This window comes from Polyodon spathula, chromosome 1 (assembly GCF_017654505.1).
Source record: "Polyodon spathula isolate WHYD16114869_AA chromosome 1, ASM1765450v1, whole genome shotgun sequence".
In the NCBI taxonomy this organism is placed as follows: Eukaryota; Metazoa; Chordata; class Actinopteri; order Acipenseriformes; family Polyodontidae; genus Polyodon; species Polyodon spathula.
Genome location: NC_054534.1, coordinates 57764190 through 57782745, shown reverse-complemented (window position 1 = coordinate 57782745; position 18556 = coordinate 57764190). Strand labels below are relative to the sequence as shown.

Here is an 18556-nt window from a genome sequence, read left to right as displayed (position 1 = left end):
GGCGTAGTCAAAACATACAATTGATAATTTAACCTCTTTGATTAATAACTAAATTCCAGTAACGCGCTACAGCAGGGATGCAACATTCAAGCAATGTTCTTCAAAATAAATTCCTCTCAATAAGGATGGTTGGCAGAAGCTTTTCACTAAAAGCAGGCCTTACGCACACAGTCTCGCTCTTCCAGGTAGATGTCTCAAAGGTTTTTGAAAATAGTCTAACCACAAATTTGCCTTTTTTTCCCCACTTTATAACAAATGTGAATGAAACTTTCAGGACATGCATAGAACGTTTAGCTGCACTCAACATTTTTTTTTTTTTTTTATGTCATTGCACCCCACCTTTAGTATTATTTATACAATATGTTATATTATTTTTTTGAATCTTGTTGATAGCCGTGTCAGGTTGGGCAGTGCTTCTACCACTTAGGTTGGCCCTCTGGACCCGACCTCATCATCTGCATTTTGGCCACAAGGTCGCCAGTGGGAAATACATCAACATAATGTTTTTGTGTAAAAGAAAAAATACATGATCTGAAATCAAATGAGCTGAAGCACAGTCTCGTAAATACATCATTGTATTACAGACTTAATAAAAGTGCAAAAGCAATGAAAGTGAAACATAACGTTTCTGTTATGCAAAACAAATAAAAGTAATACTACATTTACTATGTAAGAACACAGTATATATACAGTTCTGGCAATGTCTAAATCAGATTGGCAGATTTTATCCAAATTGAAGTAGATGCTATAGTCAGGTGAAAGTAACTTTAATTGTAGTGTTATTTTCAGGTACACATTAAAAAGTGGTACTCTGCACACATCGCTTGCTTGCGCAACCCTAAACAACTTCCACTAAGAAAGCAGGGAAGCACCCATTCAAATCTGGTACGTTATGCTGTTTCATTTACATCTTTTTTTCAATTGAATTTATCATATTTCCCAGTCTTTTACCTTATTTTTAATGTATTTCTCCATTACTAAGAAAATTGTATGTACATATTTATCATATGCAGTACATTGGATCTTATACATTTTTTATTTTTTTTTTAACTTGTGCAACTTTGCAGTGGACTTCTCGTGAATTGTTTTTACTTTTGAAATAAATTAATTGTCTGTTAACAGTTTATGTGTATGTATAATTAATGATCAATTTACTTCTTTAGGACAATAGGAAAACACCCATCAGACCACAATTGATTGCACATGTACCAAAATATGACATTGTACCACTTTCTGCCATTACAGGAGTCAAACTGTGGTATGCACAAAACATTCTGACTATGTACCACTTTCTAACACTACACCAGCTCTATAGTCCAGATGACAGCTACTATCAGTGAAAAACAACGTCCACAAACTTGAACTTAAAGCTTATCTATAAACTTCAGGTACATCCAAACAGTATTCCAATTCCAAAAGAAAAGATAGTGATAGACAAGTTTTAAAAAGCATGCAAATAGAATAAATCTAGCTAGAAAAAAAATAAATCAAATAATTTTTTGTACTTTTATTTTTTATTACACTATGTAACACAATTTTTGTTCCTGGGTAGTAAGTGTTATTTCCTGATTGCTTATGCCTCAAAAGTATAGAAAATGGCTATTACTCCCCACAAACTTTGCTTTTGTGACCAGGACAGTGATATTTCAAAATATCACTATTTCCAGTGGGAAAACGGGCAAATGTGTGTCTCTTCGTTCACATAAAGTCAGAAAAAAACAACATATGAATCCAAATTAACATGTATTTATACAAAAGTAATACAAAAATGACTACAAAAGATTTAGAAGTGAGTAGTTTTTCGAGATTTACGGTTATGCTGTAAATACAGTATAATCGTAAATCTCGAAAAACTACTCACTTCTAAATCTTTGTAGTCATTTTTGTATTACTTTTGTATAAATACATGTTAATTTGGATTCATATGTTGTTTTTTTCTGACTTTATGTAAACAAAGAGACACACATTTGCCTGTTTTCCCACTGGAAATAGTGATATTTTGAAATATCACTGTCCTGGTCACAAAAGCAAAGTTTGTGGGGAATAATAGCCATTTTCTATACTTTTGAGGCATAAGCAATTAGGAAATAACACTTACTACCCAGGAACAAAAAAAAAAAAATTGTTACATGGTGTTCCCACATTTGTGCCTTTTTCCTGAGGGATACAGACAATGTTCATTAGGTAAAAGTGTTTCCCCAGTACGACCACTAGTTAATGACAATTGATTTGAATTGTGCGAGACTTAAGTCAAGGACTTGTGACTCTGACTCGACTACAGGACCCGGAACTCAAGGTTTGAGGACTCGACTACAAGGCCTATTCCTAACAAACTCTGAGCTGATATAGGATATATATATAATATCATATATATATATATATATATATATATATATATATATATATATATATATATATATATACATATATACACACACACACACACACACACACACACACACACACACAGAGAGAGAGTCAACCTCGGTTAATTTAGTGTTGACTTATCAAAAGCGTCGAGTTTACCACTGTAGATTATTACATTTAGTGCAAAAGACAGTATTCTTTAAAAACCTTTAACCTTAAACTACAATTATGATCAGGTTAATAAATATTCAATAGGCATTAACCATTACAGAACTTCAATTTTTCAAGATTTTGGTGACTTACGTGCTTTTATTTAAAGCCGTTATAAAAAGTACAATATTTCATCACCAAACTGATAACTTGTTTTGTTCATATTTTACATGTTGGGAGAGTGGGAGGCAATAGGCGATTAAGCAAGTACTGTATAACTGAACTACCATCAATCTCTAAAGCTTTTGTATTTTATGCATGTACAGTATTTTGTACCAGAATAGCCAAAATTATGCACCTATTCTGAAAGTGACAAAATCATATCAAACTGAGAAAGAAATATTTTTATTAATTATTTGGCATGATCATAAGAGCACATATGTACCTTACACTGATAATAGTGTACAATGAAATAAGCAAACAACTTATTTGCAAAACTCAACTGTAGTTAGTTACTCATCAATTGCAGCTAGCTGGTTTGACACAATGGACAATGTAACTAGACATGTTTTTAAACAACTTTGGCCAGTGCATAATGTATTCAAACATCTTGCAAAGATTAATTGAAGTGCAAAACAAAATCCCTATAACGCAGGAGTCTCCAGCCTGGTCCAGGAAAGCTCTACAGGGTCTTCTGGTTTTCGTTTCAACTGAGCTCTCAGTTACTTGAACCAATTACTGGTTTAATTATTCAAGATGAACAGGTCTTCCAGATCTTCAGTCACTGGTGACATAGACACCTATAAAACCTGCAGGACTTGGGCTCTACAGGACCAGGGTTACAGACCCCTGTTATAGTGTATACTATTTTGTAATCAGTTAGAATTCTGCACACATTTATAAAAATTGTTAATTATTCTACACAGAGAAAATAAAGTACAAATCACTATTTTAGTAAATCTGAAACCAGTAAATAACAAACATTCTATGAGAAACATAGTTTGTGAAATATATATTTAAGGTATGTATTTTATTATTTTATTAGCAAACCCTTGGCCTTTATTTCATGTCTGAATGTTCCACTTAATGCTTTTAGATAAAACTGTAAACTAATATTCACTGGCTGAAATGCAAACATAATTAGTATTGTTACAAAACATCCTCACAGATTAGTGGCAATAAGTAGGCTAATACTAATAGTGTTAAAGACATTAATGCTTATGCCAATCAACCTTTCACAAGAAATAACATTATTCTTCAACTGAAGAATGCTTATCTGGGAGTATATCAGCAGTGTCCTGTTGATCAGCATTGGCGGCAATGTATTCCCCCTCTGCGTTAACTACAAACACATACCTCGCCTCTACCATAACAAACATCACATCATAGTACAAACTTCCCTTCCTTAATGGAAGAGACACACATGCCACTGCAAAGAAACTGTACTAAACAGTCTTGGTTACAAATGGTAAAAATATAAAATTAAACACCCCTTTTTTCTTGAGGAAAATACAGAAAGTCCTTTACATATTTAATTTAACACATGAATTGAGAAAGGAGTGTTTATATATCTCCACACAATCCAGAGCACACACGAACAAGCAGTATCTTGCAGACATCTTGTGTTCCTTATTCCAAATTAATGAGACTGGGCAATGCTGGAGAAATATTCAAGAATGTCTTGAATAGTGAAATCCATTGTTATCCCAGACCCAGGATAACAGCGACCGATTAACCCAACAAAGTGCTTGTACTGCCGAATGAACTCATCCTGCATTGAATGCCACACAACCTGACAGCAAAGGGGAACAACATGAAGCTATTAAAACAATGTATTATTTATTCCACATCTGTTTGCTCTTCACGAACATAATTTGAGTCACCAATAAGAGGATATGCTTTGTGGCAGATTAAATACAGTGGCTCTCAAAAGTATTCACCCCCCCTTGGACTTTTCCACATTTCACTGTGTTACAACATCGAATCAAAATTGATTTAAATTAGGAGTTTTTGCCACTGATCAACAAAAAAAAAGTCCATAATGTCAAAGTGAAAAATGAAATCTACAAATTGTTCTAAATTAATTACAAATATAAAACAGAAAATCATTTATTGCATAAGTACTCACCCCATTTGCTATGACACACCTAAATATGCTCTGGTGCAACAAATTGTCTTTAGAGGTCACATAATTAGTTGAATGGAGTCCACCTGTGTGCGATTAAGGCGTTTCACATGATTTCAGGTTAAATGCACCTGCCTCTGGGAGGTCCCACAGTTGGTTAGTACATTTCCTAACAAAAACTACATCATGAAGACGAAGGAACATTCAAAGCACTGTGCATACGGCAACAATAGCCCGGGTGCTTCACAAAACTGGCCTTTATGGGAGAGTGGCAAAAAGAAAGCCATTGTTGAAAAAAACTTGCATCAAATCTCAGCTAGAGTTTGCCAGAAGGCATGTGGGAGACTCTGAGACCAAGTGGAAGAAGATCCAATAGTCTGATGAGACCAAAATAGAGCTTTTTAGCCTCAACGCTAAGCGCTATGTTTGGCACAAGCCTAACACCGCACATCATCTTGAGAACACCATCCCTACCGTGAAGCATGGTGGTGGCAGCATCATGCTATGGGGCCTGGAAAGCTCATAAAGACAGAGGGCAAAATGGATGCAGCAAAGTACAGAGAAATCCTGGAGGAAAACCTGCTGAAGTCTGCAAGAGAACTGGGACTTGGAAGAAGATTCATCTTCCAGCAGGACAATGACCTCAAACATACAGCCAAAGCCACACTGGAGTGGCTTAAAAACAAAAAGGTCAATGTCCTGGAGTGGCCCAGTCAAAGCCCAGACCTCAATCCAATTGAGAATATGTGGAAAGAGTTGAAAACTGCCGTTCACCAAAGGTCCCCATCCAACTTGACGTAGCTTGAGCAATTTTGCAAAGAATGGGCAAAAATTGCAATGTCCAGATGTGCAAAGCTGGTAGAGACTTATCCAAATAGGACAGTTGTATTTGTAATTAATTTAGAACAATTTGTAGATTTTATTTTTCACTTTGACATTATGGACTTTTGTGTTGCTCAGTGGCAAAATCTCATAATTAAATCCAATTTGATTTCATGTTGTAACACAATAAAATGTGGAAATGTCCAAGGGGGTGAATACTTTTGAGAGCCACTGTAAAGATAAATCTGTTTAAAGGAGAGTGCAATAATCCGATCTCCAATCCTGTTAATTTAAGGCACAGACAATGATTTTAAATGAGGTCAGTCCAACTATCTTCTGAGTAGGGGTTTTAAAAATGTTATACCCTTACTACAATCCAATGCCATCTAGATTGATCTGGAACTGTACAACTTGTACTAAAAAATGTAAATCACAATGAATTTGCTGTTTTCTAACATTTAAGATATTCTCAATGTATTAAAAAATATGTAACAAATTAAATATTGAAAGTATGGTAATTGAGAAACATTAAAATAATATGAACTGTATTTACCTAGACTAAATAAAATACTTGGGTTTCCCAGCATTACTGTACCTGCAGCAGGTTCTCCTCCTCACAGAGGTGCTTGTCCACTTTTTTGTAGAGGTTGTCCAACCCCTTCTTCACCTCTTTCCCTGGATATTCCTTGATAACTTTGCGCAGCTCCTGTTTGTTAAAGGCCAGTTGGTAGCTCACTTCTTCCTCTCTCACTCCCTGTGCTACACGAGCCTCAACACCCTCAAAGAAATGCTGAAATTGTGCATACAAGGCTAGTTAATATATTAACATTTTCTGCTGATTAATAAATTACAGGTTCCTAAGTCAGTGAAGTCTGCTGTTTTCAAACCAAAGACTATTTCCTAATGCCAGTAGCAAAGGATGAATTCTCTCATTAAAATATGAAGTCAAGGAAGCTAGTACAGCTAGTTTGCAACAGGCGTTCAGGATTATAAAGGATGTTGGCATCTTCTGCAGTACAAGACAGCCACTGAAAATCTAAGTTGTGTAGCAGGGCGAGAGCCCTGCCTGTGTGTTTACTGGGTATTCATGGTATGTGTAATCATTTTGTAGTGCATGGGAGAGGTGTCTTGGCCATAGGCCTAAAAAACTACAGGTCCCAGAAGCCTCTGGGGCTAAATGGGAAACACATGGGTACATTTGGGGATGGTTTAATTTAATTATTGGTTAAGTGTTTGTAATTAGTGTCATATGTTTATGTATAAAAGCCTGTCTGTCTGTGCTGGTGGTGGGTGAAGAGTCTGTGGTGGTTACTGTTCGTTTTACTACTGTGTGTTATAAAACCGGTATCTGTGTTTTAGAAATGGGTAAACAGACTAGTAGTCCCGTTCTAGTTTAAGTGTGGGTAAAAGTGCTGCTTGTGCTGCAAGTGGGAGCTAGGCTTTTTGTTTGGTGCTTTGTTTATCTGTGTAAATAAAAGTGCACGAAAGTGCAAAATATGCAGTTCTGGTGCCTATGTCTGCTGTTTGAAGGGTGCAAACCAGCCTTAGCGGGGACCCTTCGTTACAGTTGCTATATTGATTCTGTAGTTAGAAGTGTATTGCCTGACAATACCGACATGCCTGTCATCCAGTCGGGGTAAATGGAGTCTGTCCAAACTGTCTGTGTATCACTTAAATCCTAATGATATTATTTAATGAATTATACTCAGTTTATCACAACATGAGGGAGATTTATTGAAGTTGTCTGGCAGTCTGTCTATCTGATTGTCTCACTGTATGTACTCCCTTACATTTTTTTTTACTTCTCTTGTTCAGGAAAGTCTTAGTTTTTATAATTTGTAAATATGTATTCTGTCACACCTACAGTTTCAACATATATCTAAAGTACTGTGTATTAGAATCCGGGGATACACAGACCTTACTTGTTTGTCTGTCTCTCCATCTGTATGTCAAAGATTTTAATCAATTATAGGAGTACCAAACATCAACTGGAACAGAACTTTGTGTTGCAATCTGGGGGTATATAGAGGCATCTGTCTATGTCAAACTTACATTTATAGATGTCATTCAGCGGATACAGGTAAGGTTTATATTTTACTGATTGCTCTACTTTTTACTTTAAAGCCACTGACAGTCTTATTTTATTTTTCAAAAAGGAGAGCTACAGGCACGCACACCTTTCTTAACTTTTGAAAAGAATACGTAGATGACTATTACCCAACATAAATGTCTATCCATAAACATCATTACAAAAATCTAAATGACCAGCAAGCATTTAGAAATGAAGTACAGCAACTTACATTAAGTTTCTCCAGAGGCTGTCCCAGAGAGTAAATGACATAGGACTGCAGGTGATCAGTGTACTTGTATTTGGCTTCTTTCCTCTCAGTCTCTAGGCAGGAGATCTTCAGACGGGACAGAGTTGAAAAGATGTGATGGAAGTTCTCCATCATCACAACATCTCTGGGTGTCTTTTGGCTTTCATTTGCAACTTTCTCAACTTAAAATAAATACATAAAACCTTTCAATTTCTTTGACAAAATAATGGTGCAGGTTTAGATTAAATATTTTGATAGACCTGACTCAATGTAATACACTGTGTTTGATATACTAAAATATATTGTATAGAGTCTTCAACAGGCTCAACCAAGCTTGAACTAAGTTTTTCCAGATATAGCGCCAAATGTAGCCAAGCTAAAATTCTGCAAAGTGACACACAGTATATGTACAGCAGCTGCCTTTTTTCACTTTGGGAATAAATAGTGACTCATAACTATATTCCCTACCTGTAGTGTTTTCTTACCATTGAAATACACCGCTCTGATAAGTTTCACATAGGCCTTGTCCAAATCTCCACGTCGCTCTGCGTTTCTAAAGATTGTCTCGGCCAGCTCTGCAAACTGCTCAATACCAGTAACAAACGGAAGGATGCCAACCTTGCTCTTCTTTGAGATCTTCACCTCTTCCATTTGTTTAATTTGAGTTGACTTTAAAAAGAAAGGAGATACATTTACTGACACAAAACCAGCAGAAATCAATTGCAACAAAAACAGGCACTAGTATAATGAGAGATGGTTGTCAATGTTTCAGGTGGGGAAATATAAAAAAAAGGACAGACTAATGTCTAACATGCTGTAAGGAAATGCATTAAAGAAAAAAAAAAGACCTTGCTAGATTTTTTTACGAAGTAATACAAAAAAGATACCAGGTACAGTGTCACTTGCATTGTTAAAGTAAATCCTGACATGACCACATAAATATTACAAGACTTCTGACTTAATTATATATATAATATATATATATATATATATATATATATATATATAGATATATATAATATATATATTATAAGGTTGAATAAAGCATTACGCATGTTAAAAATCAACTTATTCCTGAAGTTAAAGGAGAACAAAGCATGAACGATCTCTTACAATGCATTTATCAAAGTTCCTTTTGACTGTCACCAAGACATTTCCAAGTGTGGTGCTGAGGTAGGAACCTGGATCTACATTCTCTGCAGTCCAAACGTGGTGACTCATTTTCACCAACATGTACAACGAGTTAAAGCTGTCAATCTTGTCACCAAGGGCAATCAGATTATTGAGTTCGACCTCAATACAATGAAATACTTTATTCATCATGTGCCGAACCAAATCCTTGCTGTAAAAAGAAACCAGCATTAATGACAATGAAAAAAGCCTAAATCTTAAACTAAATTTCCTTGTATACCACTTACACAGTTAGCCGACAGATCAATTTGTAGAAAGTTTTTTGCAAGTTTGAGACCATCACTTGACGACTTACAATATTGTTATCTTAAATCAACTCTTATTAAAAAACATATATATATTATATATATATATATATATATAATATATAATATATAATATATCTATAAATATATATTATATCTATATATATATACCATATATATATATATATATTTATATATTATTATATGGTTATATTAAATCCATTATGTCGGGGAATACTGAATTAATTAATATTATATTAGCTTATAAGGACTGTTCGTGGTTAGCACGATCGAAATTTATTCCTGAAAAAAAGAAATGTAAAGTATTTTCATCCATGAGTAGAAACAGATTACATCACGGGACACTTTTAGGGGTTGCAAAATACTTTCTTACACGAATTTATAGGTCATCAGACAAAAGCATATGATAATTCTTAACCAGTATGTTACACCTTGTTGGTTAAAATCTAGAACCATTCTGTCTTGCATATTTCGATGACCTCAGATTGGATACACAATGCTTGGCTACAGTATTTTTCAGATCAGCCCAAAGCATTTCTATTGGATTGAGATTTGGTGATTGCAAAGGCCATTCCAGAACGTTGTTTTATTCAAGAATTCCAGAGTTGACTTAGCCGTATGCTTTGGGTCTTTGCCGTGTTGGAAGATAAACTGTCTGCCAATCAGCCTACGAGCAGATGGTATCGTTGTACTTTGTAGAATGTTTTCCTATAAGGCTGCATTCATTCAATCTTCCATCACATGTATATCTCCAATCCCTAAACTGCTAAAAACACCCCCAATCATCATCGAACCACCTCCATGATTAACTGTAGGTACAAAGTTTTCTTTATTGAAGGCTTTCCCTTTTTTTTTTTTTTTTCTCCAAACATACTGGCAGCCATTTTTTTGTGAATTTTGTTGATGAATGCTTCAGATTCCTGTTCATATTTCTTAGCAAATGTTTGTATTTTTTTGTTTTTTGTATGGGTTAGATTAGGGTTTAAGTCCGTGGCTGTTAACCTTGAATGTTTTTTTCTAGCTGCTCAGACGATTCTTCAGCATGCTGTTTCCGTAATTCTCTGGATGTCCACTTTCTTTCAAGAGTGTCAGTTGGATTTGTTCTGTGGTACTTCTTGATTATTGTTATTATTGGAGATTTTTGTATTTTACACTTCCTTTATTGTAGTTTGCTAGGAGTGCTTTTATCAAACGTGAATCCAACTCCTCTGTCTTAATCATCATCTGCTATGTTGCCAAAACATTCTTCTTCAACAGATGTTGGAAGTAATTACATCTTTTCAGGCTATTAATTTTATAATGCAACTTAATTACTGTGTAATGGTTTTCAATCCATTAAAAAAAATATATATATTTTTTATATAAAAAATTATATAGCTAGATAGAGAGAGAGATATATATTTTTAACCCTGTAATGCCCAAGCATTTTTAAATTAGAAAAGCTACTTAATTTATATAACTAAATTCAGTTTCTTGTACAAAATACAATAATGCTTTCTGTCAGGCAACACAATGTACTGCATATGAAAAATTCTGGCTTGTGAAGCTGGGTTTAAAACTATACAGAAATGGGCTTTACAGGGTTAATGTAAAGGTGCCAACACTTATCATGAACACATATTTGAATTTGCTTAGGGTTCTTTAGTTTGTTTTATAAAAAATTGTGAAACTGCCAGAAATGGTGTATTTTGGACTTTGTCCCATTAATTAGTGGCTAATATTCATGAAATGCTTGTATATAACACGTTTTCTTGAATTCTATTACGTTTACGGTATCAACACTTTGCGAATGATTGTTTTACTAACACATTGTCACATTTAGGAACACAGCACCCGGTTTACTTTGCTTTCAGTAAATGAGTAAACACAACACATAGCGTTGCAAGATTCAAAAGACTGGAAACATCTCTGCTAATGATCGCACTGTCCAGAGGTTGTATGGGGTTATTTTTTATTTTTAAATAATGTCTTAAAAAAAGGTGGACATAAAAAAAAAAAAAAAAAAAAAAATACCCTGCAATTTAGCACTCAGTTCAGGAAAGTATTTAAGTACATTTACTGTATAATAACTAAAGACAAATTATCAATTTTGAAAGCGACAACCCAATTTTTTCTGCTTTAATAAATGTTATGTTTAAATTGTGAAATACTTTTTTTTTTTTTACCGTGAAAACAAATACAGCCTAGATGATGGTAAATAAGGAAGTCTACACAGAAACACAAATACTCACTCCGACGTTGAAGTCTGCTGTCTTTCCCCAACAGATACATGCCTTGATGGCACTGCACCATCTGCTTCCTCTCCGTCTGCCTATAAAAGTATCATCATATTTAATGATTAAACAAGCAGTAGAGAATATATATATACACACACACACACAATGTTTAAGGAATTCTTTTTCCCCCCCAAGACATATTTTTGCCTTCAGTTCATGGCTTTATATAGAGTCCCTGAACCATTTTATCATCCATTTTCCTGGCAATGAACTATTTAAATTATTTGATGCATCACTTTCTTAAAACATCCACAACTTAAAACACTCAATAAAAATATCAAGAGTAAATCAAAGAAGCATCTTTGTAGACAAATGTTTTCTTTACCGATATATTGTTCAACATGTTTGGACTCATATTCTCCCGCCACTCCCTTCAAAATGAATCCCATCAGTTATCAAAATCTCCCCTTTCTCTTGGTACATTATTCAGACTGAAGACTCACAGCTGTAGATCCTGGCATGCTGGGCTGTTGCTGTAGTTTAAAGAATTTGCTGATGAAATCCTGTTCCGCCAGACAAAGAGGCTCCAGCTCACTTAGAACTTGTTCAAAGATCTAAAGACAAAATGTTTGAGAGTGATGTTTTACAGTGTTACCAAGAGCGTACATTTACACACTTGATTTCAGTATGGTGCCTCATTTTGCATCTAAACACTATATACATTTATAAATTAGATACTATTGAATGCCAGTAACGACTGTACTGTGAACTGACCATTTCTACTCTTATTCATGCAAACAACCCTGTCACTGAAGCGATGCCCATATCTTCAATCAGACCTGTATTGCATATTGTATACCTGTATATACTGTAAATATATGCATACTGGGAAATAAATACCGTTGTACAGTATCACCACAGCACTATGTTCACGACCGTAAAATCTCTGTGCTATAATTATACTCCTGTAAAAGCACCACAGATTTTTTTTTTGTGTGTGTGCATCTACCTTAAATGACAATTAAAAGTACAAATGATCACATGTCAGGAGGCTTTGAAACTTTGTGGTTACATTTTTTTCCCTCCAGTGATGTCTGAGCTCATGGATCAGAGGCTTAAATAAACGTTAGGAACCAAGTGATTTTTTTTTTTTATTACAACTTCTGTATTTTAAACTTTATATCTCAGACTTTGTTGTGTCTGGTTGAGCTGATGTTGGAGACAAACTGTAGCTTAGCTAGTTTTTGACGCTTATTCACAGATTGATCAGTTTACATATATTTTTTTGATTATGATCTTATTTTTTAATTCTTGTATAACATCCTTTCTTACTTTAAACTGTGTATACTGAATCTCATTTTGGGTACCATCCCCAATTTCAAATTATTTTTTTTTCTTATCTCCCCATCCCCTTAAACGGTTCATTATCATTTTTCACCCTACATCTGTAACAAAAAAAATATTTGATCAGATTTTTTTCCTGTTCTATATTTGGTTGAAAAAAAAACACACACACACACACAATTAGACTTTGCTTCATAATACATTGATTTGATTTTTTTTCTTTTCCCCATATCCCCAAAAAATATTTGATTGTAATTGTTGATTTGATTAGATTTTTCTTCTGATATATATATAGGAAGAAAAATATATATATGTAGACACACACACACTATGGGCCGTGTGATCTATATATCATCGGAACTGCACAGCCAGAACTGGTTTATACTGCTTATAACACGGCTACCTGTCATTTGTGGGCAGAAAAATAATTAAAATAATTAAAACACATTTAAATTAAGACAAAACCAGAAACTTTTATTGTGTATACATCCGTAGTGTAATACAGTCCCAAATTTAACTTAATTCATTGTTCGCTTATTATTCGCTTTATTGTGAATTTCTGCATCAAAAGTGCCATCTCACTAAAAGCTATTGAACTGATTACAAGCTGTGATGATGGGCAAGCAGAGTTTCAAATTATCCTAAGGAAGTAAGGAGAGCAGCTGCGATGAAGACTGAAGCCGGATCTTGAGGTGAGCTTGTTATATGCGAGGCACACATATTCTAGTAAGTTTTCATCCTTTTGGATCTCAAAAGATGTTTTTGTTAGTTGTCAGACATCCTCGCGTCCTAGTCGTGCCAGATTAAGTTGACGATCGACACTTCAAATCCAGGCTGGTAATTCGGGGGGTGGTGTCTGGCCTTGTCTTTATCTGCTTTTCTGAAGGGAATACATTACTGCTGGTTTTAAACTCGCTGTCAGCAGAGATGTTAAAACTTGCTTAAAACTTCTGTTAAAATATGTATTTAGTACAGCTCAGCGTTATAAAACTTGAGACTGAATACTGGTCCCCAAATGAACTTCTTGCACTGGCATAAAATTCCCTTAATGTTGTTGAGATTTTTTTGGACTTATTTCCATAAAATTAATGTCCATATTTTTTTCTTTAAGTACATTAATCATCCCATGCTGTAGTCGTTTTTTTTTTCAATCTTTGCTTTCTTCTATTTCATTTAGCTGTTCCTCATCTACTATTATGAGTCTTCCCAGCGACAGCGAGTGGGAGAAGTACAGGCGTAGAAAAGTACAGAGCAGTTTAGAAGCAGTTTGAAAGCAGGTTGACGGCTGCAGAAGAAACTATACTTCAAAAAAATAAACCTCAACATGGTCTTCAAGCCAGTAATCTGTGACACCTGCTTGATGTGGGAAATCCGAGAAAACCCAGCGGAGCTAAACCAAGTGTGCGTAAAGTGCCGCGCGATCCAGGATTTGCATAAACTAGTAAGTATGCTAGAAATGGAGCTGGAAGAAGTGAGACAGCAACAGGATCTTGAGGAACTGGCACACCCACAATTCATGGAAGTCTGCATCACCCCTAACAGACTGAAAGCCACCAGGGAGATAGAAGGTCAGAACAGCTGGGTTCAGGGAGGCAGAAGCAGGGAAAAAAAGAAACTTCGTCAAACACAACCACCAGAAATCAAAACAACCAACAGATTTGAGTCACTTCAGAATTTTGATGAGCAGAACCAACAACAAGAGAATGAAAGGAACAACATCCAGGATCCCATTGACAGTGGTGACCAGACAGCAAAAAGAAGGGAGGTCATGATTGTTGGGGACTCCATATTGAGAAACACAGCAAGTTCAATTCGCAGTTTGGACCCCTTTACTACAACAGTGTGCTGCCTTCCGGGAGCCTCTGTCAAGCACATCACTGAGAACGTGGACAGGCTCCTAAAACAAACAGGAGACGACCCGGTAGTAGTCGTCCACATCGGTACAAACAACATTGGAAGAGACAGACCAAAATCCCTGCAAAACAAATTCAGAGAGTTAGGAAGGAAATTAAAAGAGAAAACCAAAACTGTGGTATTTTCTGGTATACTACCGGCACCTTGCAAAGGACCATATGGACAGCTGGAAATAATTAATCAAAACGCATGGCTGAAGACGTGGTGCACACGGGAAGGCTTCACCTATCTTGATCATTGGACCACATTCTACAACGAGGACTATCTGTATAGACGGGATGGACTGCATTTAAATAACAAGGGAACTAGTCTACTCAGAGAAAAGATCCTCGAGCAGGTTCAGAAGCATTTAAACTAGAAAGGAAGGGGGGAGAAATCAACAAAAAAACAGAAGGGAGACCGCATCAAAACAAGAACAACAACTCAGGTAAGAACCATTAAATGTATTTATCCAAATGCTAGAAGTATCAGAAACAAAATTCTAGAACTTGAAGCTACTGCACTAACAGGTAACTATGATGTGATAGGTGTTACAGAAACGTGGTTGTCTGAGAGTGATGGGGACGAATATAATATTTGTGGGTATACACTGTATAGAAAAGACAGGCAGGACAGAAGAGGAGGAGGGGTAGTGCTATACATAAGAAACAGTCTTGAAGCCCAGGTGTTAAAGCTGGACAAAGAAAATAAAACCGAATCAATATGGGTCAGAAAAACAGACAAAAATTCAAAAGGCATAATAATAGGAGCATGCTATAGACCGCCAGATTCAGACGGTGAGCACAATAATCTGTTACACAAACATATTAGAAATGCGTGTAGCAAAGGAGAAGCAATACTAATGGGGGATTTCAACTTCCCCCAAATAAAATGGGAAAACCCGGTGGGTAGCGCGAAGGATGAAACAGAAATGGTGGAAATGACAAATGACTGCTTCCTAACACAATTTGTCAAGGCACCGACTAGAGGGGAGGCATGCCTTGATTTAGTCTTTTCAAATAACGAAGATAGAATAACTAAAACAGAGGTCAGAGAACCACTGGCAAACTCAGACCACAACATGGTCTCATTTGAAGTGTTTTTTAAATCCCCAAAAGTAATGACTAAAGCTAAGGTTTACAATTTTAGAAAAGCAAACTATGAAGGTATGAAACAGAGACTAACAGAAGCAGATTGGAGTAAAACAGAGAAAACACCCACAGAAGAAGGATGGTTGTTCTTCAAAAATGTAGTACTAGAGGCGCAAAACAATTATATCCCTAAAGTAGACAAATCTAAATGTAAAACTAAATTGCCAAAATGGTTTAATAGATCAATTAAAAAAAATATTCAGCGAAAAAAGGCACTTTACAGAGCATTAAAAAAGGACCAAAAAGAAAGTACGCAGAAAGAGTACACAGAACTGCAAACGCAAGTCAAAAAGGAAGTTAGAAAGGCCAAGAGAGAAATAGAAATGAACATTGCTAAGGGAGCTAAAACCAATTCCAAAATGTTTTTCCAATATTACAACAGCAAGCGAACATTCAAAGAGGAGATTAAATGTTTAAGAGATACAAATGGCAAAATCGTAGATGAAGAAAAAAAAATAGCAAATATATTAAATGATTACTTTTCACAAGTTTTTACAAAGGAAGATACTGACAACATGCCCCACATGTCATCCAGTTCCTATCCAGTTTTAAATAACTTTAGCATAACTGAGGCAGAAGTGTTAAAGGGACTAGGAGCTCTTAAAATAAACAAATCCCCTGGGCCGGATGAGATCCTCCCAGTAGTACTCAAAGAAATGAAAGAAGTAATTTACAAACCGCTAACCAAGATCATGCAGCAGTCTCTTGACACAGGGGTGGTACCGACAGACTGGAAAATTGCAAACGTAATACCGATCCACAAAAAGGGAAACAAAACTGAACCAGGTAACTACAGACCAGTAAGCCTGACTTCTATTATATGCAAACTTATGGAAACTATAATAAGATCCAAAATGGAAAATTACCTATATGGTAACAGGGTCCTGGGAGACAGTCAACATGGTTTTAGGAAAGGGAGATCGTGTCTAACTAACTTGCTTGATTTTTTTGAGGATGCAACATCGATAATGGATAATTGCAAAGCATATGACATGGTTTATTTAGATTTCCAGAAAGCTTTTGACAAAGTCCCGCACAAAAGATTAATTCTCAAACTGAACGCAGTTGGGATTCAAGGAAACACATGTACATGGATTAGGGAGTGGTTAACATGTAGAAAACAGAAAGTACTGATTAGAGGAAAAACCTCAGAATGGAGTGTGGTAACCAGCGGTGTACCACAGGGATCAGTATTAGGTCCTCTGCTATTCCTAATCTACATTAATGATTTAGATTCTGATATAGTAAGCAAACTTGTTAAATTTGCAGACGACACAAAAGTAGGAGGAGTGGCAAACACTGTTGCAGCAGCAAAGGTCATTCAAAATGATCTAGACAAGATTCAGAACTGGGCAGACACATGGCAAATGACATTTAATAGAGAAAAGTGTAAGGTACTGCACGCAGGAAATACAAATGTACATTATAAATATCATATGGGAGATACTGAAATTGGAGAAGGAATCTATGAAAAAGACCTAGGAGTTTTTGTTGACTCAGAAATGTCTTCATCTAGACAATGTGGGGAAGCTATAAAAAAGGCTAACAAGATGATCGGATACATTGTGAAAAGTGTTGAATTTAAATCAAGGGAAGTAATGTTAAAACTGTACAATGCACTAGTAAGACCTCATCTTGAATATTGTGTGCAGTTCTGGTCACCTCGCTATAAAAAAAGATATTGCTGCTCTAGAAAGAGTGCAAAGAAGAGCGACCAGAATTATTCCGGGCTTAAAAGGCATGTCATATGCAGACAGGTAAAAGAATTGAATCTGTTCAGTCTTGAACAAAGAAGACTACGTGGCGACCTAATTCAAGCATTCAAAATTCTAAAAGGTATTGACAGTGTTGACCCAAGGGACTTTTCCAGCCTGAAAAAAGAAACAAGAACCAGGGGTCACAAATGGAGATTAGACAAAGGGGCATTCAGATCAGAAAATAGGAGACACTTTTTTACACAGAGAATTGTGAGGGTCTGGAATCAACTCCCCAGTAATGTTGTTGAAGCTGACACCCTGGGATCCTTCAAGAAGCTGCTTGATGAGATTTTGGGATCAATAAGCTACTAACAACCAAACGAGCAAGATGGGCCGAATGGCCTCCTCTCATTTGTAAACTTTCTTATGTTCTTATGTTCTTACTCTTTATTGAATTATCTCCTCTCCCCCCACAACCCATGTTGTAATTGTATAGGATTTAATTGCATTACTGCATTTTTTATTATTTTTTTTTATTTAGAATGTTATTTGCCCTGGGCAGTGGAGGTTATTTTGGGAAGTAAATGGCAAGGCGGTGGCTCGGTGCAGAGTCTGTTGCTAACCTCCTAATGGAGTGATTTTATGCCGGTGAATATGAGCCAAGTGACACTTCCTCCAGTGAGGAGATCAACAGTGGTCAGGAAGAGGAGCTTATGCAGCCTGAGCCCCTGCCTGAACCCAGTACAGTAGATGGGCCTTGACCAAGTGGTGGTAGATTTAGCCATTCTACCACTGGACACCCCCCTAGCAATTTGCATGCTCAACAATATCTGGCACAGCATGGGAACAACCAGGGGCCACATTCTAGGGTGCACAAGTGGATCCCCACTAAACGTTATTGAAATAAAAATGTTCTGAGGCCAATCCCTTGTAATGGTAATAGGGGTAAACCTGGAATTTATTTATTTTGGTCCACCAACCCAATTCATCATGCCCCACTTTTCCCCTCCGCAAAG

At 36.0% G+C, this 18556-nt stretch overlaps 1 protein-coding gene across 7 annotated transcripts in view; it reads right to left on the bottom strand.

Moving 5' to 3' along the window:
* Positions 1–2656: 2656 nt before the first annotated feature.
* LOC121320101 (exocyst complex component 1-like) overlaps positions 2657–18556 on the bottom strand; it is a 48242-nt gene continuing 32342 nt past the window's right edge. For all 7 annotated transcript variants that reach the window (XM_041258321.1, XM_041258339.1, XM_041258348.1 and 4 more), the window contains 7 exons: positions 11959–12069; positions 11471–11550; positions 8896–9124; positions 8268–8451; positions 7765–7964; positions 6060–6254; positions 2657–4309 (listed from right to left, as the gene is read on the bottom strand). In XM_041258321.1, the coding sequence (XP_041114255.1) occupies positions 4157–4309; positions 6060–6254; positions 7765–7964; positions 8268–8451; positions 8896–9124; positions 11471–11550; positions 11959–12069 (1152 nt within the window). In that variant the 3' untranslated portion in view covers positions 2657–4156. The remainder of the gene's footprint in view (positions 4310–6059; positions 6255–7764; positions 7965–8267; positions 8452–8895; positions 9125–11470; positions 11551–11958; positions 12070–18556) is intronic.